This window comes from Callorhinus ursinus, unplaced genomic scaffold (genome assembly GCF_003265705.2).
Source record: "Callorhinus ursinus isolate GAN/ISIS: 27379988/994484 unplaced genomic scaffold, GSC_fseal_2.0 scaffold31, whole genome shotgun sequence".
NCBI lineage: Eukaryota > Metazoa > Chordata > Mammalia > Carnivora > Otariidae > Callorhinus > Callorhinus ursinus.
In genome coordinates, this window is record NW_027397093.1 from 12,057,618 (window position 1) to 12,083,392 (window position 25,775).

The 25,775-nt window shown below is 37.6% G+C and overlaps 1 protein-coding gene and 1 pseudogene across 6 annotated transcripts in view; one reads left to right on the forward strand and one right to left on the reverse strand.

Annotated features, from left to right (window-relative positions):
- The window catches only part of CFAP70 (cilia and flagella associated protein 70), a 105,485-nt gene that overhangs the window by 3,008 nt on the left and 76,702 nt on the right, over nt 1–25,775 (forward strand). For all 6 annotated transcript variants that reach the window (XM_025850570.2, XM_073878827.1, XM_073878830.1 and 3 more), the window contains 2 exons: nt 1,412–1,514; nt 2,484–2,670. In XM_025850570.2, coding sequence (XP_025706355.2) covers nt 1,452–1,514; nt 2,484–2,670 — 250 coding nt within the window. In that variant the 5' untranslated portion in view covers nt 1,412–1,451. The remainder of the gene's footprint in view (nt 1–1,411; nt 1,515–2,483; nt 2,671–25,775) is intronic.
- LOC112807565 (large ribosomal subunit protein eL6 pseudogene) lies at nt 23,755–24,617 on the reverse strand (annotated as a pseudogene).

The following is a 25,775-nucleotide window of genomic DNA, read 5'->3' on the forward strand; positions in this document are numbered from 1 at the left end:
CAGGCGCCCCCATCCAACCTGTTTCTGACGTGACTGTTCCTTGCATTTTCTTTTGTTTGAAAGATTTTGTTTTTAGTAATCTCTGCACTCAGCGCGGGTCTCGAACTTAAAACCCGCAAAGCAAGAGTCTTATGCTCCTCCAGCTGAGCCAGCCAGGTACCCCTCCCTTGCATTTTCATATGAGCAATATGACAAGAAATGCATGCCTCTTGGGTGCAACAGGAGCCCCCCCCCCCACCTGACTGCCCTGACCATAAGTAACCAGCCAGATTTCTTGCATTCATTATACAATAAATATCCTGCTAAGACAATGCATAGTGCCGGGCACTCGGGCTGTAAATATGAGTGAGATTACTTGTCTTGAAGGGAGTAATTGAGCATTCAGAAAAACAGTGCACGTTAATAATACCATTTGTGCCCTACTTCATAGGTGAAGCAGTTTTACTATTTTAGTGGATATTCACAACAAATGTGAAACACCAGAATTTATATTATCTTTTTTACAGAAAGTGAAACTGAGTCTCAGAGAAATTAGACTTTTGTCCAGGGTCAGGCTAGTGAAGGCCTAATTCATGTGGTACTATTGAAAAGAAAAGAAGGGGAGTAATGTAAAAGGTAATTTCTAATGTGAATTTTATAAGAGAATTGTCAGTCACTTTGGCCCAGAATGAGCCTGGAGACATGGTGTTGAACAAATGATCTGAGATGTTTAGATGACTGAAAGTGAGGGAGTAGCTGAGAAGAGGCAGAATAATTATAAAGCCTGGGGACAGCAAAGTATTGCCTTCTTTTTTTGTACCACCAGTTCTAGATACACATAGTATGTCCTCACTAAACGTTTGAATTGCCTTAAATTCCAATTTGAATTGAGGCAGAAAATCTTTCTTAAATGTATCCAGTTTATTTTTGAAATTGTGTCCTTAGTGTTCTAAAATAACTAGAAGATATCTCTGACTAAATAAGACGCATGTCCGAACTTTTGCTGGTGGACTAACCATTATTCTATATGGCTGTTTATTTTCTGTTATTGAAGTATATTTTTGTAAAAGTGAGAGATTAAGTAAACTTTGAGGGGAGCTTTGTACATAAAGTCTATCAAAGAATACTATGAAAGATGGGGGAAGTAAGGGAGATGACATTCCTACCCTCTTCGTCTTGGAATGATTTGTGCTTGATGGGTTAGTTATATGCATAGAGATCATGTTAGCACTAACTGATGGAATCCTGTGACCAGCTCTGTAAGGCTCTGTCTATCAGCAAAGGTTGGAAAGGGCAAAAAACAATGCTGGACAATGCTGGACTAGCTATGGCATTTTCCTAGGCATATTCCCCTAGTATTGGTTATTATGTAATGTGGGTACTTCTGCAGCTGTGGTACTTGAGGGAACAGGTTGATTCATTATGTTTACAGAGACCAAAGAAGACAAGAGGGACTTTGCCCAACTGCCGATATGGAGCAGGTGTTATCAACAGGCAGACCTGTGCAGATCACTGTGACAGACGGATATGACTTGGTAAAGTTATTTTTGGAAATTAGAGGAATTCTTAGTTTATTCATTCTTCTTGAAAGTATATTTGCCTTTGTGTTCAGGTTTCCCTGTCAAATATCTATCTGCAGGTTGCATGAAGATGTATTGGAAGCACTAGTGGGAGGAATGCTTTTGCACCCTCCTATAACACCAGACTGGCTGGTCTTAACATTGCAATGGCATTTCTTTCTCAGTTTTCCTTTTTGTTAGACCATACAGTCAGCAGGTCACATCACTATGTGTGTAAAATACCTGGCAATTTGAATACTACATTTAATGGTGAAACAAGAAGTGATTTTTGTTTTCCTAGACAGCAGGCCTTTTCTTCTGAAAAAGATCTGAATTATTCCAAAGTTTCTCTTGTGATTAATTTCATTTGGTGAATTTAAATAATAAAACTACAATATGAGGTAACTTAAAAATTACAAGAATAATGAAATGGCAAAATATTCATTCACTATTATGAAGTCAAATAGCTCATTCCAAAACAGGATGTAATGAATGATCTCTACTTTGTTTTAAAAGGTATGTATAAAAGATGTATGTATAAATGTGTGTGTGTGTGTGTGTGTATTCACACATATATATATTCACAGGAAAGCACTAGAAAATCTAAAGTATTAATAGTGCTTGCATGTTAGGGTGAGATTACAGGTAATTTGTTTTCCTGTGTGCTTTTCTCACTTTTTAAAATGTTTCACAATATACTTTTATAATCACATAAACACAAAAGTTATTTTTAAAAATTCCCAACATAATGGCATTTAAATAGAATGTTACAGTTAGCTACCACTAGGTTTGTTTAATGACCTACCTATCCCTTTTGTATTTGTGATATAGCTTGTTAGGAAAACATGGAAAAATGCTATGTAGTTAAGTCAAAATGAGTTGCCAGATGTGTAGGAAAATTCTCTATTTGAGTATAATTGTAAAGTGGTATCTTTCTGTCAACAGAAAGGTTTTAAAGGAGATACTCCAGTTACTTTTATTCGTGCAGAATTCAATCAAGTGGTTCTGGGAGACTCTGCAAAAGTTACGGTTTCTCCAGAAGGAACTGCAAAATACAACTTCATGAGCAGTTTTGAATACAGTCCTGAAGGAGGAATTACTTTAGATGACCTTGCCCACAAACCTGTGTTCTGTAAGTCCTTGTGGTACTAAAAGTATTAATTATGTTGAGTATGTTATAAAGAGATACTGAGGTATTTAGTAGTGGTTTGGGGGACAAATGAACACATCTTACCTTTTTCACCTAGGAATAATGGGGTATAATTTGAGTCCTTCCTGCTTTTGGCAGCAGTCTCCATGGCCTGCTAACTTTAATCAGTTTGTATCAAAGCCCTTTTGACATTTGACTGAACTTTGCAGCCCTTATCTCCTAAGCTGGGTTGGAGCTTTTCCCAAATATTCCTATATTTAGGGTTGCCAGATTTAGAAAAAAAAATTGGGACATACTTATCCTAAACAATTATTCATTGATTATCTGAAATTCAGATTTAATTGGGCATCTTGTATTTTACTTGGCAGCCCTATCTGTAATTCTGTATACAGTACTTCTATATACTTTTTTTGAAATTTGGTCTGTATCTTATTTATTTCAGAATGTCTAGTGCCTAGAAATATCTGGGACATAAAAGGGCTCAAAAAGTGTTTGTTCAATAAATGAATGAAAAAATGGATATATGAATTCTGTATCCACACTTTTACAGTTTCTAAGTACACTGTATTATCTCTGACATACTTTCTTCTTACACCTATATACTAGTCTAAGGCTTTTGTTTTAACCTATACTCTTATTTTTTGTTTTGTTATTTTTTTAGTGGCACATCTCCTGTGATGCCTGCCAAAAAACCAGATTCCAAGATCCCTGACCCAGAGAAGTGGGTCCTGGGAATCATAGAGTATCCTAGAGCATTGCATTCTAAACTTTTTTTTTTCCATAAGAGTCACCTGAGGCTCTGGGAGAAAGTAATCTTCAGAGTCCCACCCTAGAACACTAAATTTATGATTGCCAGGGAAGGATCTTAGGAAGCTGCATGTAGGAACAAGTCTCGGTGACTCCCAGGAAGCACTGCTCCAGAAAAGTGATTCCTAGCTCTGGCCTAGCTGGGAATCAGTCACCCATGGAGGCATCCATCTGATCCACACTCTGATCACTCCTTTCTACTTCTTTCTTCTTTGCTTTGTGCTTCTCTGTCACTCCCAACCCCAAATAAGACGAGTGTCAGTGTCCTAATTGCCTTCCTCCCTGGCATGTTAGATGGGAAAGGCAGAACTGGAACACTGTTTTAAATGTGTCATTGAATCCATGAGAAAGAAAGGTCCAGTCCTTTGTTCCAGAAGCAAAGCAGGAACTGAAACCTGAAACTCTTGAACAGCTGCTATTGGAGAGTGGTGGTGTGAGGGGAAAGAGCAGTACTCCAAAATCTAGGGACTTGGGTTTTAGTGGTCTTAGACAAACAGAGAACTTGGGCTGCTGTAGATGGGAGTTGAGACTGAGATCAACCCCATTACCACAAGCCAAGACTCTCAAAAAGAATGGACTAGAAAAATAATCCATGCCCCATCATATGTATCTAGCCATTGGATAGATGAAAAAAGTCTTTCCTAATAAGTAATAATCATAAGGTTATGCCAATCATTAAATAATATGTATTTTCTTAAAACACACAAGGAACATTTATACAATAGAAACTGGCCAAATACTAGGCAATAAAACAAATCCTGCCGTATACCAAAGAATCAATGGCATACAGACTGTTTTCTGACCAAAATACAAGTCAACAAAATTAGAAATCTATAATAAAAACATAGGAAAAAAGGAATCCATTTGGAAATTTTAAGGCACACTTACGTATAATTCATGGGACAAAGAAGAAATCATAAGAAAAACTATAAAGCATTTAGAATCAATCAACAGTAAAACACCAAATATCAAACTTGTGGGATATAGCTAAAGTAATACTTAGAGATGCATTTATGCTCTCAAGTGCAGTCATTAGCAATCAAAAAGGATTTATTTATTTATTTTATTCTTATTTTTTTAAAGATTTTATCTATTTCTTTGACGGAGGGAGACACAGTGAGAGAAGGAACACAAGCAGGGGGAGTGGGAGAGGGAGAAGCAGGCTTCCCGCCGAGCAGGGAGCCTGATGTGGGGCTCGATCCTAGGACCCTGGGATCATGACCCGAGCTGAAGGCAGATGCTTAATGACTGAGGCACCCAGGCGCCCCTCAAAAAGGATTTAAAACAGAACCTCTGGGAGTGCCTGAGTTGCTCAGTCGGTTAAGCGTCCGACTCTTGATCTCAGCTTAGGTCTTGATCTCAGGGTCGTGAGTTCAAGCCCCATGTTGGACTCTATGCTGGGCGTGGAGCCTACTTAAAAAATAATAATAAAACAGAACCTCTGGAGTATATATATGTTCCCCTATTCTTTTCACTAAGTACAACTGCAGACCTCAGACTTTATATGTAAAACAAACAAGGGACTCTGAAAGGTGGAGAGAAGAAGAAAACATGAGACATGAGGAATGACATAGTGGTGAGTTGCTTGGGTTTTCTTTTTGTTTTGTATATCCCAGACTTGACACTGAAGAAGCCAGTAACCTGGAAACATGAATGAGTGCAGACCAAAAAAAAAAAAAAAAAAAAAGAAATCTGCTCTAACCAAAGACCAGGAAAAGCGCAGTCTAGCAAGACTGGAAACTTAGTAACTGCTCTGCTCTAACCAAACACCACAAACAAAAAAATGTGGCCCCACTCACACTCAGGCTGAATGGAGGACTTAGACTTAAACTCTCGTAAAACTGAAATTAGGTGTCCCAGCTGAAATTAGGTGCCCCAGAATTAGGTTCAAGAATACCAAATAGGAAGCCAGGGCTTCTGTGCTGTCTGGTCATGAGGCCTCTCTCTCACCATCTGGTTTTAATGGAGACCATGTAGAGAGCCTGGATTTCTGCCCCAATCTGGCATTAACAAGATGCCATTCTACTATCCACTGGGGTGGTGTCAGAGGAGGCCTAAAGTAGGGTTGATACTTACTGTCACCTAGTGGTAATGAGCCTACACCCACTGTGGTATCAGTGGAAAAGAAGTAAGGAACCAGAACTCTCTTCCCTCGTCAGCAGTAATGAGGAACTGTCCCCCTCAGGTATCAATAGAGCCTGAGTGGAGTTAATAATGGGGGACAATGGGGCAGTGCCCCTCCCCTTCCTCTGTTGGAGCAGGGTAAAAAAAAAAAAAAATCAGCTAAAACAGATGGTTTAAGGTCCAGAGTTTCATAACATACAAAAAGTCCAAGATTACATGAAAATGACTCATCATACCAAGAACCTGAAGATCTCAAACTCAATTTTATTTTTTTGACTGTATTAGCATTTTAATTTTTAAAATTATGTTCAGTTAGCCAACATATAGTACATCATTAGTGTTTGATGTAGTGTTCAATGATTCATTGCAAACTGAATTTTAAAAGACAATCAGTAGATGCTAACACCAAGATCACATATATATTAGAATTCTTAGACAAAAATTTTTAAGAGCCATGATAATGGATCAGTAAGCAATTGCAAACATGCTGGAAAAAATGACAAAAATAGACTCAGCAGAGAAATAGTTCTTAGAAATAGAAGATATAGGGGCGCCTGGGTGGCTCAGTTGGTTAAGCGACTGCCTTTGGCTCAGGTCATGATCCTGGAGTCCCAGGATCAAGTCCCACATCGGACTCCCTGCTCAGCAGAGAGTCTGCTTCTCCCTCTGACCCTCTTCCCTCTCGTGCTCTCTATCTCTCATTCTCTTTCTCTCAAATAAATAAAAATAAAAAAAAAGAAATAGAAGATATAAGGAAGAACATAATGGAAATTTTAGATCAGAAAAATACAGTAACTTATGAAAAGCTCAGCAAATGGGTTCAGTAGCAGAATGGAGGAGACAGAGGAAAGAATCAGTGAATTGAAAGACAGAATAACAGAAATACCCAGTCTGAATAATATAGAGGAAATAGAATGAAAAAAAAAATGTGAACAGAGTCTGAGAGGCCTGTGGGACTATGACAAAAGATCTAATAGGGTCATCAGAGTCTCAGAAGGAGAGGAGAAAAGGGTGGGACTGAAAAAATATTCAAAGAAGTAAAGCCTGAAAACTCCCCAAATTTGGCAAGAGACATACACCTAGAGGTTCAAGAAGATAATCAAACTCCCAGTAGGATAAACCCAAAGAAATCCATATTGAGACATCATAATTAAACTTCTGAAAACTGAGGACAACAAAATCTGAAAGCAAAGGAAAACAATTAGAATGACATCAGTTTGTCATCAGAAACCACGGAGGCCCAAGGGGAGTGTCATAATATTTTCAAAGTGATAAAAGAACTATCACCCAGAATCCAATACCCAGAGAAAAGATGCGAAGGGAAAATCAAGACATTCTCAGATTAAAGAAAACAAAGTTACCAGCAGACCTATCCTGAAAGAATGGCTGAAGGAAGTTCTCTCTAAACAGAACAGAAATAATAAAAGAAAGAACCTTGGAACACCAGGAAGGAAGAAAGAATGTGGTAAGCAAAAACTTGGATAAATAAAGTAAGCTTTCCTTCTCTTTGAGTTTTCTAAATTGTGTTTGACACTTGAAACAAGGTATAACACTGATGCAGTTCTAAAGGTATACTGAGAAAATATTTTAAGCAATTGTAAACAGGAAAGGCAAAGGGACATAAAGGGAGGTAAGGTTTCTGTACTCAAACTACTGAAATGATGACATCTGTAATAGGCTGTAATAAGTAATATATATATATATATATAATGCAGTACTCAGAGCAATAACTAAAAAATCCTATACAAATAGGTACTCTTAAAAGTATTATAGGTAAATTAAAATGGAATTTTAAAGCATGTTCATGCAATCCACAGGAAAGCAGAAAAAAAGAAAACAAATGAAAAAGAGAAGAAACAACCTCCAGCAGACTTAAGCCCTAATATGTTAATAATTACATTAAATATATCAAGAGACAGAGATGGCAGACCTAACTATATGCTGCCTACAAGAAAATCAAAATATAACCATATAGTCAGGTAAAATGTAAAAGGTTAGAGAAAGATATATATGCACACATTCATCAAAAAGTGGAAGTGACTGTATTAGCATCAGATAAAGTAGGCAAAGAAAATAACCAGAGACAGAGAAATTGATTATGTAATGATAAAAGAGTCAACCCACCAAGAATACATAGTAATACTAAATATACATACACCAAACAACAGCTGCAAAATATATGAAGCAAAAACTGATTAAACTGAAAGGGTGAATAGACAAATCCACAATTCTAGTTGGGGACATAAACACCCCCCTCTCAATTTGTAGAATAACTAAATAGAAAATCAACAGGGATATAGGAAAACTCAACAGTACCCATCAGCCTACAATATCTAATAAATATTTATTGAACACCCAACAATAGCAGGACATGCATTATTTTCAAAAGCCCTTAGACCACATACCAAAACCATATTCTGGGTCATAAACAACCTCAACACATTTAAGTGAATTAAAATAATGTATTCTCCGACAACAACAGTATCAAGCTAGAAATCAGTAATAAAGAACAGGAAACTCTGAATACTTGAAAACAAAAAAGACACACTTCCAAATAATCTATGCGTCAAAGAGGAAGTCTCAGGGAAGTAAAAAAATACAGTGAACTGAATGGAAATAAGAATACAAGGTAACAAAGTTTGTGGGACATAGCTAAAGAACTGCTGAGAAAATTTATCACACTAAATGCATACATTAAAATAGAGGAAAAGTCTCAAATCAGTAATCTAAGCTGTCACCTCAAGGATTTAGAAAAAGAAGAGCAAAATCAAACAGAAGGAAGAAAATAAAGATAAAAGCAGAAAGTAATATAATGAAAAACAGGAAAAAAATCAATGAAATGAGTAACATAGCTGGTTACTTAAAAACATCAAAATTGACAAACCTCTGGGAAGACTGGCCAAAAGCGGGGAGTGGGAGGAGAGAAAAGACACCACAAATGATCTATTATTGTCTATTCATATATAATGAATAATCTATTCATTAGAAATGAAATGGGATAATGTCACAGATAGTAGACCTTAAAAGAATAATAGAGATGAACAACTCTACATACATAAATTTGACAAGAAAATGGATTAGTATTTTGAAAAACACAAATCACGACTCATCCTATATGAATAAAGTTGCCCTGTAACTGTCAAGGAAATTGAATTTATAATTTGAAATCTCCAGGACCAAAGAGTCTTACTGAAGAATTCTAACAAAAGTTAAAAATAATAACTAACACTAATTCTACACAATCTTCCAGCAAATAGAAGAGGAGGAAACACTTCAATTCATTTTATGATGCTAGTGTTACACATACCAAAATAAGACAAAGACAGTACACAAATGGAAAACTTGAGGCCAGTGTCTGTCATGAATACAGACACAAAAATACTAACAAAATACTAAAAAATAGACTTCAATAAACAAAAAGAATCATACATCATTATGAAGTGGGATTGATTCCAGGGGTCCAAGTTTGGTTCAGTATTTGAAAATTAATCAATGTATTCTACTATGTTCATAGTCTAAAGAAGAAAAAGTATATGGTCATATTGGTCAAAACAACAAAAGTATTTGACAAAGTTTAACACCAATTCATGATAGAAACTCTCAGAAAAATGCAAGTAGAGGGAACTTCATCAACCTGACAAAGGCTAACATTATATTTAATGGCAAAAGATGGAATGCTTTCCCCGTAAGGTTGAGAACAAATCAAGGTCTGCTCTCACCACTCTTATTTTTTTAATTAAATTAAATTAAATTTAATTTAATTATGTTAGTCACCATACAATACATCATTAGTTTTTGATGTAACAATCCACAATTCATTGTTTTCGTATAACACCCAGTGCTTCATGCAGTACGTGACCTCCTTAATACCCATTACTGGGCTAACCCATCCCCCAACGCCTCTCTCCTCTAAAACCCTCAGTTTGTTTCTCAGAGTCCATAGTCTCTCATGGTTTGTCTCTCCCTCGATTTCCCCACCTTCATTTTTCCCTTCCTTCTCCTAATGTGCTCCATGCTATTCCTTATGTTCCACAAATAAATGAAACCATATGATAATTGACTTTCTCTACTTGACTTACTTCACTTAGCATAATCTCCTCCAGTCCCATCCATGTTAATGTAAAAGGTGGGTATTCATCCTTTCTGATTGCTCTCACCACTTGTAAACATAGAGATGGAACCACTAGACAGTGCAATAAAGTAAGAAAAGGAAATAAAAGGCATATATATATGAAAGGAAGAAATAAATCTGTCCCTATTTGCAGATGACATGATTGTCTATGTAGAAAATATCAAGGAATATGCAAAACTTCCAGAAAGAAAAAGTGAAATCATAGGATGCAAGGTAAATGCACAAAATCAATTATATTTCCATATACTAGTGATAAATACATAGGCACTGATACTAAAAATACATCATTTACAATTGCTTTTTAAAATGAAATAGTATAAATTTAACAAAACATATATAGCACTTATGTGCTGGAAACTATACACTGTTGAATGAAATTTTTAAAAATCTTTATAAATGGAGAGACATACTGTACTCATGTACGGGAAGGCTCAACATAGTTAAGATGTCATTTCTCCCCAGACTGATACAAAGATTGAATGTAAATCTTATCAAAATCCCAGAAAGATTTTTTTCTAGATATTGACAAAACTATTCTAAAATGTGTATAGAAAGGCAAAGAAACTAGAAAAGCTAAAATAATTTTGGAAAAGAATAAAATGGGAAGAATCACTATACTTGATTTCATGACATTATATATTAATCAAAATTGTGTGGTGGTGGTGGAAGGATAGACACATAGATCAATGGAAAAAAATAGAAATAGATCCATCTAAATATGCCTAATGATTTTTTTAAGATTTTATTCTTAAGTAATCTCTACACCCAACGTGGGGCTCATACTTAAAACTCTGAGATGAATAGTCACACACTCCACCGACTGAGCCAACCAAGCACCCTTGCCTAATGATTTTTGATAAAAGTGCAAAATCAATTCATTGGAGAAGAGGTAGCCTTTTCAACAAATGATGTTAGAGCAATTGAAAACCTGTACGCAAAAAAATGAACCTCGACTTTAGTCTCATACTTATGCAAAAAGTAACTCAAAATGGATCACAGATTTAAATGTGAAATGTAAAGCCACAAAGCATTAAGGAAAAAATGAGAAGGACGCCTGGGTGGCTCAGTCGGTTAAGCGTCTGCCTTCGGCTCAGGTCATGATCTCAGGGTCCTGGGATTGAGTCCCACATCGGGCTCCCTCCTCAGCGGGGAGCCTGCTTCTCCCTCTGCCTGCTGCTCCCCCTGCTTGTGCTCTCTCTCTCTGACAAATAAGTGAATACAATTTTTTTTTTAAAAAAGGAAAAAACGTGAAAAACTTCAGAATCTAAGTTTAGGCAAAGAGTTCTTAACACCAAAAGGATGAGCCATAAAAGAAAAAAAACTGACGATTTGACTTCATAAAAATTAAAAACTCTTGCTTTGTGAAAAACCCTGTTGAGAGGGTGAAAAGACAGGCTACACAGTGAGAGAAAATATTTGCAAATCACAATCCGACAAAGCAATAGTATCTAAAATATATAAAGAACTCAAGATTCAACAGTAAAAAATACTCCAGACAATCCAGTTAGAAAATAGGCAAAAGACTTGAAGAGACAGTTTACCAAAGAGAATATACAGATGGCATACAAACATATGAAAAAGTGTTCAACATCATTAGCCATTAGGGAAATGCAAATCAAAAGTACAATGAGGTATCACTACACACATATCAGAATGGTTAAAATTAAAAATAGCAAAAATACCAAGTTCCAACAAGGTTGCAAAGAACCTGGATCACTGATACATTCCTGCTAGATATGTCAAATGTCAGAATTTCTGGTGGGAATGTTAAGTGTCAGTCTAGAAAGCAGTATGCAATTTCTTTAAAAACAAAACATGCAAACAACCATATAGAATCCAGCAATTGCACTCCTGAGCCTTTATCCCAGAAAATGAAGACTTATATTCACACAAAAACCAGTATATAGTTTATAGGAGCTTTATAGTCAAAAACAGGAAACAACCCAGATGTCCCTCCATGGGTTAAACAAACATACAGCCATACTATGAAATGCTACTCATCAATAAAAATCAACAAATTACTGGGACACAAACCAATCTCATTGGATCTCCAGAGAATTATGCTGAATGAAAAGGCCAATCTTAAAAGGTACATACTGTAAAAGTACATTTATATAACATTTTTGAAATGACAAAGCATAGAAATGGAGAACAAATTAGTAGTTGCCTGGTGTTAAGAAGGAGGATAGTGGACGTGGCTTTTAAAGGGTAACATGGGATTGCCTGGGTGGCTCAGTCAGTTAAGCATCTGCCTTTGGCTCAGGTCATAATCCCAGGGTCCTGGGATCGAGTCCTGTGTCAGGCTCCCTGCTCAGCAGGGAGTCTGCTTCACCCTCTGCCTCTGCCTGCTGCTGTGCCTACTTGTGCTCTCTGTCAAATAAATAAAATCTTAAAAAAATAAATAAAAATAAAAGGGTAACATGGGTTAAAAGTGTAACCAGAATCCTTGTAGTGATGAAATGATCTGTATCTTGATAGTACCATTGGGAAAAATGGTTACAAGATAGCTTTCTGTATTATTTTTCACAATTGTATGTGAATCTGAAATTATCTCAAAATAAGAAGTTTAATTTGGGACATTCTAAAAGGGGGAAAAAGCATGGTAGTGAGAAGAGTTGTGAAACTCAACACCACTGGACTTATAATGGTAAAGCATTACTGTCTGCTCAAGACTGAAAGAAAGGACACAAATTAATGAGTCAATGAAAGCCACCCCTCCTCTGCATAGAGCCCACAAATTAGAAACTGTGACGGTAGTGGTGAAAACAGAAAAAAAAATTCTTTCTGGAAAACATGAGTACTCTCTGCAATATAGTGTCTGTCATCTTCCCCTTGGGTTTTCTTGAGAGAGACTACTTCATGCAGAGAACCTCTTCTTTCCAATTCGTCAAGAGTTAAGCTGTATAAAAGAAAGCTTCCTCTTTGCTAGTGGAAAGTTTGTTAATAGTGTATAAGTCTTCTAAAAAGATGAAAGAGGGCTTCGACCATTTTGTTTTTGAAGGTCTGAGTGTATTAGAAAATGGACACATGCCCAATGGACACAAAATTGTTTAATTATGGAATATGTTAAGATCTATCTTTAATAAAATGGTTCTCTAAGGTGCCTGGGTGGCTCAGTTGGTTGGGCGACTGCCTTCAGCTCAGGTCATGATCCTGGAGTCCTGGGATCAAGTCCCGCATCGGGCTCCCCGCTCAGCAGGAAGCCTGCTTCTCCCTCTCCCGCTCCCCCCTCTTGTGCGCATGCTCTCTCTCTCATTCTCTCTCTCAAATAAATACAATCTTTAAAAAAAATGGTTCTCTTAACATAAAAAAGATTAAAAGCAAATGAGTTAAATATTTAACTCAAGAAGCTACTAAAATAACAGAGAACTCCAAAGAATATAGAAAGAAAGAATTAAGAACAAAAATTAATTAATTAGAAAATAAGCACTAGAAAAGAACTACAGAATAAAACCTGCTTTAAAAGACTAACAGAATAGACAAACTTCTGGCATGATTGAGCCAAAACAAAACAAAACCAAGAAGATAAAACAATGTTGGGGAAAAAATGGGGCTTTACTACAGATAGAGTATACTTTTGAAAATTATAAAAATAATATTTTTGAAGATTCTGGGAAGATAGGAGAGTGGGAAGTACCAGGAATCTGTCTCCCACCTACACAACACTTTCACTACCACATTCTGTTTGATATAACTATTTTGGAACTCTGGGTCTGTTGAAGGCTTGCAACTTATAGGGGAAGGTTTAGATGGCAAATAGTGATTAATTTTGGTTAATTTCAGATCTAAACACAGTAGCAGCTACTCATTCCCCACCCTTCTAGGTATGTGGCAGGGAGCCATGTATTTGTTCCTCTAGTAGCTTGCACACAGTTTGCTGGAGCCAGGATGAGCTAAAACGACCTTGTCCTTCAAATATTGTGGATCTGTGCCCTGATTGCTGCTTCTGATCACAGAGGTGCAAAGAGGCTATAAGGTGTTGTTGCACCTCCCTCCATCCCGTTGTTGTAAAACCCTTCCTCTCCTGTTGAAACTACCAAAGTATTTAAAGGGCAGCATCCTTTTCCCCTCTTACCTTTTTTCATTAGCAATTAACAATTAGGACACTTAAAAACAACTGCGAATAAGGGGAAAACTAGAAAGTGACCATGCATGCCCAGGGAAAGGCTCAGAGGAGACCTGAAAGACCTTAATTTTACACCTCAGGCTGACCCTCAGCACAGAGACAGCCTACAACAATGACAAATAAAAATAAAAAAAACAAAAAGCAGTAAACTCTGGGAAGGGGTAGAATCTGATTTCCAGACTTATCCATTATTAGATTCAAATATCCAATGTTCAATAAAAAAAATCATAAGGCATACAAAGAAACATGACAGTATAGCCCATTCAAATTAAAAAAAAAAATCACAAGAAACAACAGTGTTGGTGAGGATGTGGAGAAGATTCTTCCTCAGGCACTGTTAGTGGGAATGCAAACTGGTGCAGCCACTGTGGAAAACAGTATGGAGGCTCCTCAAAACATTAAAAATAGAATTATTATATGATCCAGTAATTCCCTATTGGACATTTACCCAAAGAATATGAAAACACTAATCTAAAAGTTATATGCACCCCAATGTTTATTGCAGCATTATTTACAATAGCTAAATATGGAAGCAACCCAAGTGTCCATCAATAGAGGAATGGATAAAGAAAATGTGGTATATATATATATATGTATATATATATATATGTATATATATATATATATATATATATATACACACAATGGAATATTACTCAACCATAAAAAAGAATGAAATTTTGCCATTTGCAACAACATGGATGGATCTAGAGGATATAATGTTAAGTGAAACAACAGAGAGAGAGAAATACCATATGATCTCACTCATATGGATTTTAAGAAATAAAAAAAGAGAAAAACCAAAAAACAGACTCTTAACTATAGAAAACAAACTAGTGGTTACCAGAGAGAAGTGGGTGGGAAGATAGGTGAAATAGGTGAAGGGGATTAAAAGTACACTTATGATGAGCACTGAGTAATGTATAGAATTGTTGTATCACTATATTGTACACCTGAAACTAATATAACAGTGTATGTTAATTATACTGGAATTAAAAATAAGTAAACAAATAAAATTTTAAAAAACAAGGAACATTTCAAATCAACAATCTAACTATACCACATAAGGAACTAGAAAAAGAAGAACAAAACTCCAAAACCCACAGAAGAAAGGAAATAATAAAAACTAGAGCAGAAGTAGGCAAAATACAGAATAAAAAACAACACAGAAAATCAATGAAACCAAAAGTCAGATTTTTAAAAAAGATTTATTTATTCTAGGGAGAGAGAGAGAGTGCACATGAGTGGGGGGAAGGGGCAGAGGGAGAGGGAGAATCCCCAAGCAGACTGCCCACTGAATGGCGAGCCTGACATGGGGCTGGATCCCAGCACCCTATGATCATGACCTGAACTGAAATCAAAGAGTTAGATGCTTAATTGACTGAGCCACCCAGGTGCCCCCAAAAGTCAGTTTTTTTTTAAAAGATCAACAAAATTCACAAACCTCTAGCTAGATGGACTAAGAAAAAATAGAGAAGACTCATATAACTAAAGGTAGAAATTAAAGTGGGGATATTACTACCAATTATACAGAAATTGAAAGTATAAGTGAGTACTATGAAAAATTATTCAACAAATGGAATAACCTAGTTGAAATGGACAAATTCCTAGGGACACAAAACTACCAGATTAAAGCACAAAGAAAGAAAATCTTAATAGAACTATAACTGTCTAGGAGATTAAATCAGTGATTTAAAAAAATCTCTCAAAGAAAAGTCCTGGGCCTGATAATTCTACCAAATTTTGAAGAACTAATATCAATACTACTGAAACTTTCCCCCCAAAAAATGAAGAGGAGGGAATATTCCTAACTCATTCTATGAGGCCAGCATTACCCTGAACACTAAAGCCAGACAAGGACACTATAAGAAAACTACAAACCAGTATCTCTTATGAACATTGATGAACAAGTACTCAACAAAGTACTAGCAAACCAAGTTGAGCAGCATAGGAAAAGGATTATGCACCTTGACCAGGGGAATTTATTCTTGGAATGCAAGGATGGCTCAACATACAACTCCATCTATCTAATAAATCAAATCAACAGAATGAAAACCCCCCACATAATATCTCAGTTGATAGAGAAAAAGCTTTTGACAAAATTCAACACAATTTCATGAAATAAACACTCAGCAAAGTAGGAATAGAGGGAAACTACCTCAAAATGATAAACGCCATATATAAAATGTTCTCAATGAACATTATACTCCATGGTGAAAGACTGAAAATATCCCAAGATCAGGAACAAGGCAAGGATTCCTGCTTTCACTTCTTTTCAAAATAATATTAAAAGTTCTAGCCAGAGCAGTTAGGTAAGAAAAAGAAATAAAAGACATCCAAATGGAAAGGAAGAAATAAAATGATCTCTGTTGCAGATTATATGATCAGTTTTATATATGATTATATGTAGAAAACCTTAAAGATCACACACACACACACACACACACACACCAGAATAAATGATATAAATGATTTTGGTAAAGCAGCAGGATATGGGGTGCCTGAGTGGCTCAGTCAGTTTCGCATCTGACTTCATTTTGGCTCAGGTCATGATCTCAGGGTCGTGAGATCAAGCCCTGTGTCAGGCTCCATGCCCACACAGAGTCTGCTTGGGTTTTCTCTCCCTTGGCCCTTCCCCTCCGCTCTCCAAATGAATGAATGGAAGAATGAATGAATGAATAATAAATAAATCTTTTTTTTTAATGCAGGATACAAATTCAGTAAATATCAGTTGCATTTCTATATACTAACCGTGAACAACAAAAAGTAAGTTATAAATCATGTCCATCAAAAGGAATAAAATACCTAAGAATTAACTTTTTAAAAAATGGATCAGTTATTTAATTAGGTTCTTTTTTTTTATGTTATGTTAGTCATCATACATTACATCATTAGTTTTTGATGAAGTGTTCCATGATTCATTGTTTGCATATAACACCCAGTGCCCATTCAATACGTGCCCTCCTTAATACCCATCACTGGCCTAACCCATCCCCCCACCCGCCTCCCCTCTAAAACCCTCAGTTTGTTTCTCAGAGTCCATAGTCTCTCATGGTTCGTCTCCCACTCCAATTTCCCCCCCTTCATTTTTCCATTCCTACTATCTTCTTTTTTTTTTTTTAAACATATAATGTATTATTTGTTTCAGAGGTACAGGTCTGTGATTCATCAGTCTTAAACAATTCACAGTGCTCACCATAGCACATACCCTCCCCAATGTCCATTACCCAGCCACCCCATCCCGCCCACCCCCCACCACTCCAGCAACCCTCAGTTTGTTTCCTGAGATTAAGAATTCCTCATATCAGTGAGATCATATGATAATTGTCTTTCTCTGATTGACTTATTTCGCTTAGCATAATACCCTCTAGTTCCATCCACATCACTGCAAATGGGAAGATTTCTTTTCTGATGGCTGCATAATATTCCATTGTATATATATACAACATCTTCTTTATCCATTCATCTGCTGATGGATATCTAGGCTCTTTCCGTAGTTTGGCTATTGTGGACAGTGCTGCTATAAACATTGGGGTGCAGGTGCCCCTTCAGATCACTACATTTGTATGTTTGGGGTAAATACCCAGTAGCGCAATTGCTGGGTCATAGGGTAACTCTATTTTCAACTTTTTGAGGAACCTCCATACTGTTTTCCAGAGTGGCTGCACCAGCTTGCATTCCGACCAACAGTGTAGGAGGGTTCCCCTTTCTCTGCATCCTAACCAAAATCTGTTGTTTCCTGACTTGTTAATTTTAGCCATTCTGACGGGTGTGAGGTGGTATCTCATTGAGGTTTTGATTCGTATTTCCCTGATGCTGAGTGATGTTGAGTACTTTTTCATATGTCTGTTGGCCATTTGGATATCTTCTATGCAGAAATGTCTGTTCATGTCTTCTGCCCGGTTCTTGATTGTATTGTTGGTTCTCTAGGTGTTGAGTTTGATAAGTTCTTTATAGATTTTGGATACTAGCCCTTTATCTGATATGTCATTTGCAAATATCTTCTCCCATTCTGTCGGTTGTCTCTTGGTTTTGTTGACTGTTTCCTTTGCTGTGCAAAAGCTTTTTATCTTGATGAAGTCCCAATAGTTCATTTTTGCCCTTGTTTCCCTTGCCTTTGGCAATGTTTCTAGGAAGAAGTTGCTGTGGCTGAGGTCGAAGAGGTTGCTGCCTGTGTTCTCCTTTAGGATTTTGATGGATTCCTGTCTCACATTTAGGTTTTTCATCCGTTTTGAGTCTATTTTTTGTGTGTGGTGTAAGGAAGTGGTTCAATTTCATTCTTCTGATTGTGGCTGTCCAATTTTCCCACCACCATTTGTTGAAGAGACTGTCTTTTTTCCATTGGATGTTCTTTCCTGCTTTGTCAAAGATTAGTTGACCATAGCGTTGAGGGTCCATTTCTGGGCTCTCTATTCTGTTCCATTGATCTATGTGTCTGTTTTTGTGCCAGTACCATACTGTCTTGATGATGACAGCTTTGTAATAGAGCTGGAAGTCCGGAATTGTGATGCCACCAGCTTTGCTTTTCTTTTTCAACATTCCTCTGGCTATTTGGGGTCTTTTCTGGTTCCACACAAATTTGAGGATTATTTGTTCCCTTTCTTTGAAAAAAGTTGATGGTATTTTGATAGGGATTGCATTAAATGTGTAGATTGCTCTGGGTAGCATTGACATTTTCACAATATTTGTTCTTCCAATCCATGAGCATGGAACGTTTTTCCATTTCTTTGTGTCTTCCTCAATTTCTTTCATGAGTATTCTATTGTTTTCTGAGTACAGATTCTTTGTCTCTTTGGTGAGATGTATTCCTAGGTATCTTATGGTGTTGGGTGCAATTGTAAATGGGATCGACTCCTTAATTTCTCTTTCTTCTGTCTTGTTGTTGGTGTATAGAAATGCCACTGACTTCTGTGCATTGATTTTATATCCTGACACTTTACTGAATTCCTGTAGGAGTTCCAGCAGTTTTGGGGTGGAGTCTTTTGGGTTTTCCACATGAAGTATCATATCATCTACAAAGAGTGAGAGTTTGACTTCTTCTTTGCCAATTCGGATGCCTTTTCTTTTTGTTGTCTGATTGCTGAGGCTAGAACTTCTACTGCTGTGTTGAATAGCAGTGGAGATAGTGGACATCCCTGCCATGTTCCCAACCTTAGGGGGAAAGCTCTCAGTTTTTCCCCATTCTCATCTTTTTCATAGATGGCTTTTATGATATAGAGGTATGTACCCTCCATCCCTACACTCTGAAGAGTTTTAATCAAGAAAGAATGTTGTACTTTGTCAAATGCCTTTTCTGCATCTATTGAGAGAATCATATGGTTCTTGTTCTTTCTTTTATTAATGTATTGTATCACATTGATTGATTTGCGGTTGTTAAACCAACCTTGCAGCCCAGGAATAAATCCCACTTGGTCGTGGTGAATAATCCTTTTAATGTACTGTTGGATCCTATTGGCTAGTATTTTGGTGAGAATTTTTACATCCATGTTCATCAGGGATATGGGTCTGTAATTCTCCTTTTTGGTGGGGTCTTTGTCGGGTTTTGGGATCAAGGTAGTGCTGGCCTCATAAAAGGAGTTTGGAAGGTTTTCTTCCATTTCTATTTTTTGGAACAGTTTCAGAAGAATAGGTATTAATTCTTCTTTAAATGTTTGGTAGAATTCCCCTGGGAAGCCATCTGGCCCTAGGCTCTTAATTGTTGGGAAATGTTTTATTACTGCTTCGATTTCCTTACTGGTTATGGGTCTGTTCCGGTTTTCTATTTCTTCCTGGTTCAGTTTTGGTAGTTTATACATCTCTAGGAATGCATCCATTTCTTCCAGATTATCTAATTTGCTGGCATAGAGTTGCTCATAATATGTTCTTATAATTGTTTATATTTCTTTGGTGTTGGTTGTGATCCCTCCTCTTTCATTCATGATTTTATTTATTTGGGTCATTTCTCTTTTCTTTTTGATAAGTCTGGTTTATCAATCTTGTTAATTCTTTCAAAGAACCAGCTCCCAGTTTCATTGATCTGTTCTACTGTTCTTTTGGTTTCTATTTCATTGATTTCTGCTCTGATCTTTATTATTTCTCTTCTCCTGCTGGGTTTAGACTTTACTTGCTGTTCTTTCTCCAGCTCCTTTAGGTATAGAGTTGGTTGTGTATTTGAGACCTTTCTTGTTTCTTGAGAAAGGCTTGTATTGCTATATACTTTCCTCTTAGGACTGCCTTTGCTGCATCCCAAAGATTTTGAACAGTTTATGTGTTTTCATTTTCATTTGTTTCCATGAATTTTTGAATTCTTCTTTAATTTCCTGATTGACCCACTCATTCTTTAGTAGGATGTTCTTTAGCCTCCATGTATTTGAGTTCTTTCCAACCTTCCTCTTGTGATTGAGTTCTAGTTTCAAAGCATTGTGGGCTGAAAATATGCAGGGAGTGATCCCAATCTTTGGTACCGGTTGAGACCTGATTTGTGACCTAGGATGTGAGCTATTCTGGAGAATGTTCCATGGGCACTAGAGAAGAATGTGTATTCTGTTGCTTTGGGATGGAATGTTCTGAATATATCTGTGAAGTCCATTTGGTCCAGTCTGTCATTTAAAGTCTTTATATCCTTGTTGATCTTTTGTTTAGATGATTTGTCCATTTCAGTGAGGGGGGTGTTAAAGTCTCCCCCTATTATTGTATTGTTGTCAATGTGTTCCTTTGCTTTTGTTATTAATTGGCTTATATAATTGGCTGCTCCCATGTTAGGGGCATAGATATTTACAATTATTAGAAATTCTTGTTGGATAGACCTTTAAGTATGATATAGTGTCCTTCCTCATCTCTTATTATAGTCTTTTGGTTTAAAATCTAATTTGTCTGATATAGGGATTGCCACCTCAGCTTTCTTTTGGTGTCCATTAGCATAATAAGTGGTTTTCCACCCCCTCACTTTCAATCTGGAGGTGTCTTTGGGTCTAAAATGAGTCTCTTGCAGACAGCATATCGATGGGTCTTGTTTTTTTATCCAATCTGATACCCTGTGTCTTTTGATTGGGGCATTTAGCCCATTTACAGTCAGGGTAACTATTGAAAGATATAAATTTAGTGCCATTGTATTGCCTGTAAGGTGACTGTTACTGTATATTGTCTGTGTTCCTTTCTGGTCTATGTTACTTTTAGGCTCTCTCTTTGCTTAGAGGACCCCTTTCAATATTTCTTGTAGGGCTGGTTTCGTGTTTGCAAATTCCTTTAGTTTTTGTTTGTCCTGGAAGCTTTTTATCTCTCCTTCTATTTTCAACAACAGCCTAGCTGGATATAGTATTCTTGGCTGCATATTTTTCTCATTTAGTGCTCTGAATATATCATGCCAGTCCTTTCTGGCCTGCCAGGTCTCTGTGAATAGGTCTGTTGCCAATCTAATGTTTCTGCCATTGTGGGTTACAGATCTCTTGTCTTGAGCTGCTTTCAGGATTTTCTCTTTGTCTCTGAAACTCGTAAGTTTTACTGTTAGATGTCGGGGTGTTGACCTATTTTTATTGGTTTTGAGGGGGGTTCTCTGTGCCACCTGGATTTTGATGCCTGTTTCCTTCCCCAAATTAGGGAGGTTCTCTGCTATAATTTGCTCCAGTATACCTTCTGCCCCTCTCTCTCTTCTTCTTCTGGGATCCCAATTATTGTAATATTATTTCATCTTATGGTATCACTTATCTCTCGAATTCTCCCCTTGTGATCTAGTAGTTGTTTATCTCTCTGTTTCTCAGCTTCTTTAGTCTCCATCATTTGGTCTTCTATATCACTAATTCTCTCTTCTGCCTAATTTATCCTAGCAGTTAGAGCCTCCATTTTTTATTGCACCTCATTAGTAGCCTTTTTGATTTTGACTTGGTTAGATTTTAGTTCTTTTATTTCTCCAGAAAGGGATTCTCTAGTAGCTTCCATGCTTTTTTCATGCCCAGGTAGTATCTTTATAATCATCATTCTGAACTCTAGTTCCAACATCTTATTAATGTCCATGTTGATTAGGTCGCTGGCAGTCAGTACTGCCTCTTGTTCTTTTTTTTTTTTTTTTTGAGGTGAGTTTTTCCGTCTTGTCTTTTTGTCCAGAGAAGAATAGATGAATGAGAGAACAAAATGCTAACAGGGTAACAACGACCCCAGAAAAATATACACTAAACAAATCAGAAGAGACCCGAAATCGGGCGGGGGGGGCGGGTGGAGAAAGAAAAAAAAAAGAATATGATCAAATATGATCAGGCTGGTGAATAGATCAGTGCTGCACACTAGATTTTGGGCATATTTTCATCTGTTAGAAGAAACTGCCTCCTGAAATTTAAAGAAAGAAAAACTTATATATGTAAAAAATAAGGTAAGTACAGTGAAGGGATGGAATATGACTGTAAAGATGAAAATTATGAAAGATTTTATAAAAGGAATTGGTAAGAAGTTGGTTGAGAAAAGGAAGAAGAGAAATTAAAAAAGAACAAAAAAATTGGGGGGAGAGAATGTGATCAGGCAGGAGACTAGAACAAAGCCATACACTAGAGATTTAGGATATATTTTGGTCTGTTAGAAGAAACTGTATCCCAAAATTTTAAAGAGAGAACAACTTATATATATACCAAAGATAAGGTTAACTACAACAAAGGGATAGAATATGACACTAAAAATGAAAAAGAAAAAAGATTTTTAAAAAAGGGATTGATAAGATGTTGGGTGAAAAAGGGAAAAAGAAAAATTCAAAAAAAAATAGAAAAGGAAAAAAATAAAGAAAATTTAAAGAATTTGAAAGATTAAAGAATCATGGGGAAAAAAAGCCATGAATACTATGAAATTCTAGGGGAATACTAGTGCTGGAGTTCTGCCGTTCTCATTGATCTGTAAACTTGGTCTTGGCTGGCTGTTCTTGCTGATCTTCTGGGGGAGGGGCCTGTTGCAGTGATTCTCAAATGTCTTTGCCCGAGGCCGAATTGCCCCCGCCCCCCATTGCCAGTGGCCGGGCTAAGTAATCTGGTTGGATTTGCTCTCGGGAGCTTTTGTTCCCTGCAAGCTTTCCATACAGCTTTGGAGGATGAGAAAGAAAATGGAGGCCTCCCAATCTCTGGTCCCGGAGGAGCCGAGAGGTTGGGGCCCCACTCCTGAGTGAGTCCCCAGAGAAAAGCAGTCAATCACTCCTCTCTCCCTGGTCTCCGGTCGCACTCCGTGTTCACCCGGCCTGAGACCAAGCATTTCTATCTCTGGCACACAACCCTGTGTGGAGTCTCCAAACCCAGCAGATTCCTGCGGTGTGCTCCTGCACTGCTCCTCCCGGAGGAGGAAGGGGAGTCTCCCCGGATCTGCCACTTGTTGGGTCCCTGCTGGAAGAGGAGTGGCCTGACTGTGCTACAGATCATGGTTTATGGCAACTCTGAGCTGAGAGCCCACTCCTTGGCTCCGTCTCTGCAGCTGGCTTCCCTGCTTCAATACCTGGGAACTCTGCTGCGCTCAGGCACCCCTGGCCTTTTTGTGACCCCGATGGTCCTGAGACCACACTGTCCCAGTGAGGATTCCACCCCCAGCTTAGCCACTGGAGCGATGTCCCTCAGCGGAGCAGACTTCTAAAAGTTCTGATTTTGTGCTCTGTGGCTCTATCACTTGCCAGAAGAGGCCGACAGAGGCCCCCTCCACTGCCATCTATCCTCCCAAATATCGCCTCAGGTTCACTTCTCTGCATGTCCTACCTTCCAGAAAGTGGTCACTTTTCTGTTCAGAGTTGCTTCTATTCTTTTCTTTGATCTCCTGTTGAGTTTACAGGTGTTCAGAATGATTTGATACCTATCTAGCTGATTTCCTGAGACCAGATGAAATGTAGGTCTCTTACTCTTCTGCCATCTTTCTCCTCCCCCTAATTAGGTTCTTTGTAAGAAATTTAGAACATCAATTTGTGAGGGTAAACTCCATTTGTGAGAGAAAACATAGAGCAGAGGTAGCCCTGAAGCTGTGAAACTCTTTGATTTTTGGCAGAATTTGCAAGTCCATAGCTTTCTGATCAACCTTGCTCTGCTCTGTAATCTTGTATTTCTCTTTCTTGGTGTCAAAGATCTCACCTTCCTGGTGTCTGGGCTTATGCCGCTTCTTCTTGAAGTAAGCATCAGTGAGATGTATGGGGATTTTCACACTGCTCATAACAATTTTGGTAGAAGTGGCAATGACGAATTTCTGGTGTGTTCTACACAGAGGAACTTGATTGAGGGACGTCAGTCTGGTCACAAGTAGCAAGCCACTGCTCAGTTGCTTCAGGAAAACTACCCTCTTGCCTCTGTGGCACCCAGTGAGGATGATCAAAATGGTCCCAGGAGTGATGTTAGCTCACAGTTTTCTCACATGCTGACTCAAAGGTTTTTTGCCATGGCTTAACAGGTTTCCAGGCACATCTTCAGTAGGATAATACCTAGGCATTTTGTGAAGCTCAACCACTCAGGTACCACCATTCTTGTCACCACCAACTGGTTTTTTGAGAGTAGCAAAAACCTTCTTCTTTCTCTTTTCAACCCTGGATTTAGCTGCCAAATACTTCCTCTTGTACATGGCCTTTCTGGAATACATAGCCAATGGGGAATATCTGCCAATTCCTCTAACTAGGACAGGGTTTCAGCTGCAGTGGGGCTTCCCCTTCTTTGGCATTTTAGCCTTGGGGTTACCCTTCTTAGTCTTGCCACCAGCATCAGCCTTCTTGGCTTCCAGTTTCTTCTTCTTAGTATCCGGCTTCTCAGTTTTTTCACCCACCATCTTGCAAGATGGGAAAGAGCTCTAAGAATTAAATTAACCAAGAAGATGAAAGACTTGTACAATGAAAACTACAAAACATTGCTGAAGGAAATTAAAGACATACAAATAAATTGACACACATCCCATATTCATGGTTTGGAAAAGTTAATATTGTTAAAATGTCAATACTACCCAAAGTGATTTACAGATTCAGTGCAATCCCTATCAAAGTCCCAATGATTTTTTTTTGCAGAAATAGAAAAATCCATCCTAAAATTCATATGGAATCCAAGAAACTCCCAAATAGCCAAAATGAGCTTGAAAAAGAGCAAAGTTGGAGGTCTCACACTTACTGTTTTCAAAACTTACTACAAAACTAGAGCAATCAAAAAAGTATGGTATTATCAGAAAGAGACATATATAACAATGGAACAGAATAGAGAGCCCAGAAATAACCCCTCACACAAATGGTCAAATGATTTTTGACAAGGGTGCCTAGCCCATTTAATGAGGAAAGGACAGTCTTTTCAACAGTAGGTGCTAGGAAAACTGGATACCCATATAATGAAGAATGAACTTGGACCATTACCTAACACCATATATGAAAATTAACTCAGGATGGATTAAGGACCTAAATGCAAGACTGGAAAGGATAAAACTCCTAGAAGAATATGAAGGACAAAGCTTCATGATATTAGATTTGGCAATGATTTCTTGGATAGGATACTAAACTGTGTAAGGAGCTGAGATGCCCTTCAACAGATGAATGGATAAAGAAGATGCGGTGCATATATACAATGGAATATTACTCAGCCATCAGAAAGGATGAATACCCACCATTTGCATCGACGTGGATGGAACTGGAGGGGATTATGCTAAGTGAAATAAGTCAAGCAGAGAAAGACAATTATCATATGGTTTCACTTATTTGTGGAACATAAGGAATAGCATGGAAGACATTAGGAGAAGGAAAGGAAATCAGAGGAGACGAACCGTGAGAGACTATGAACTATGGGAAACAATCTGAGGGTTTCAGAGGGGAGGGGGGTGGGGGAATGGGTTAGCCCAGTGATGGGTATTAAGGAGGGCACGTATTGCATGGAGCATTGTGTATTATATGTAAACAATGAATCATGGAACACTACATCAAAAACTAATGATGTACTGTATGGCGACTAA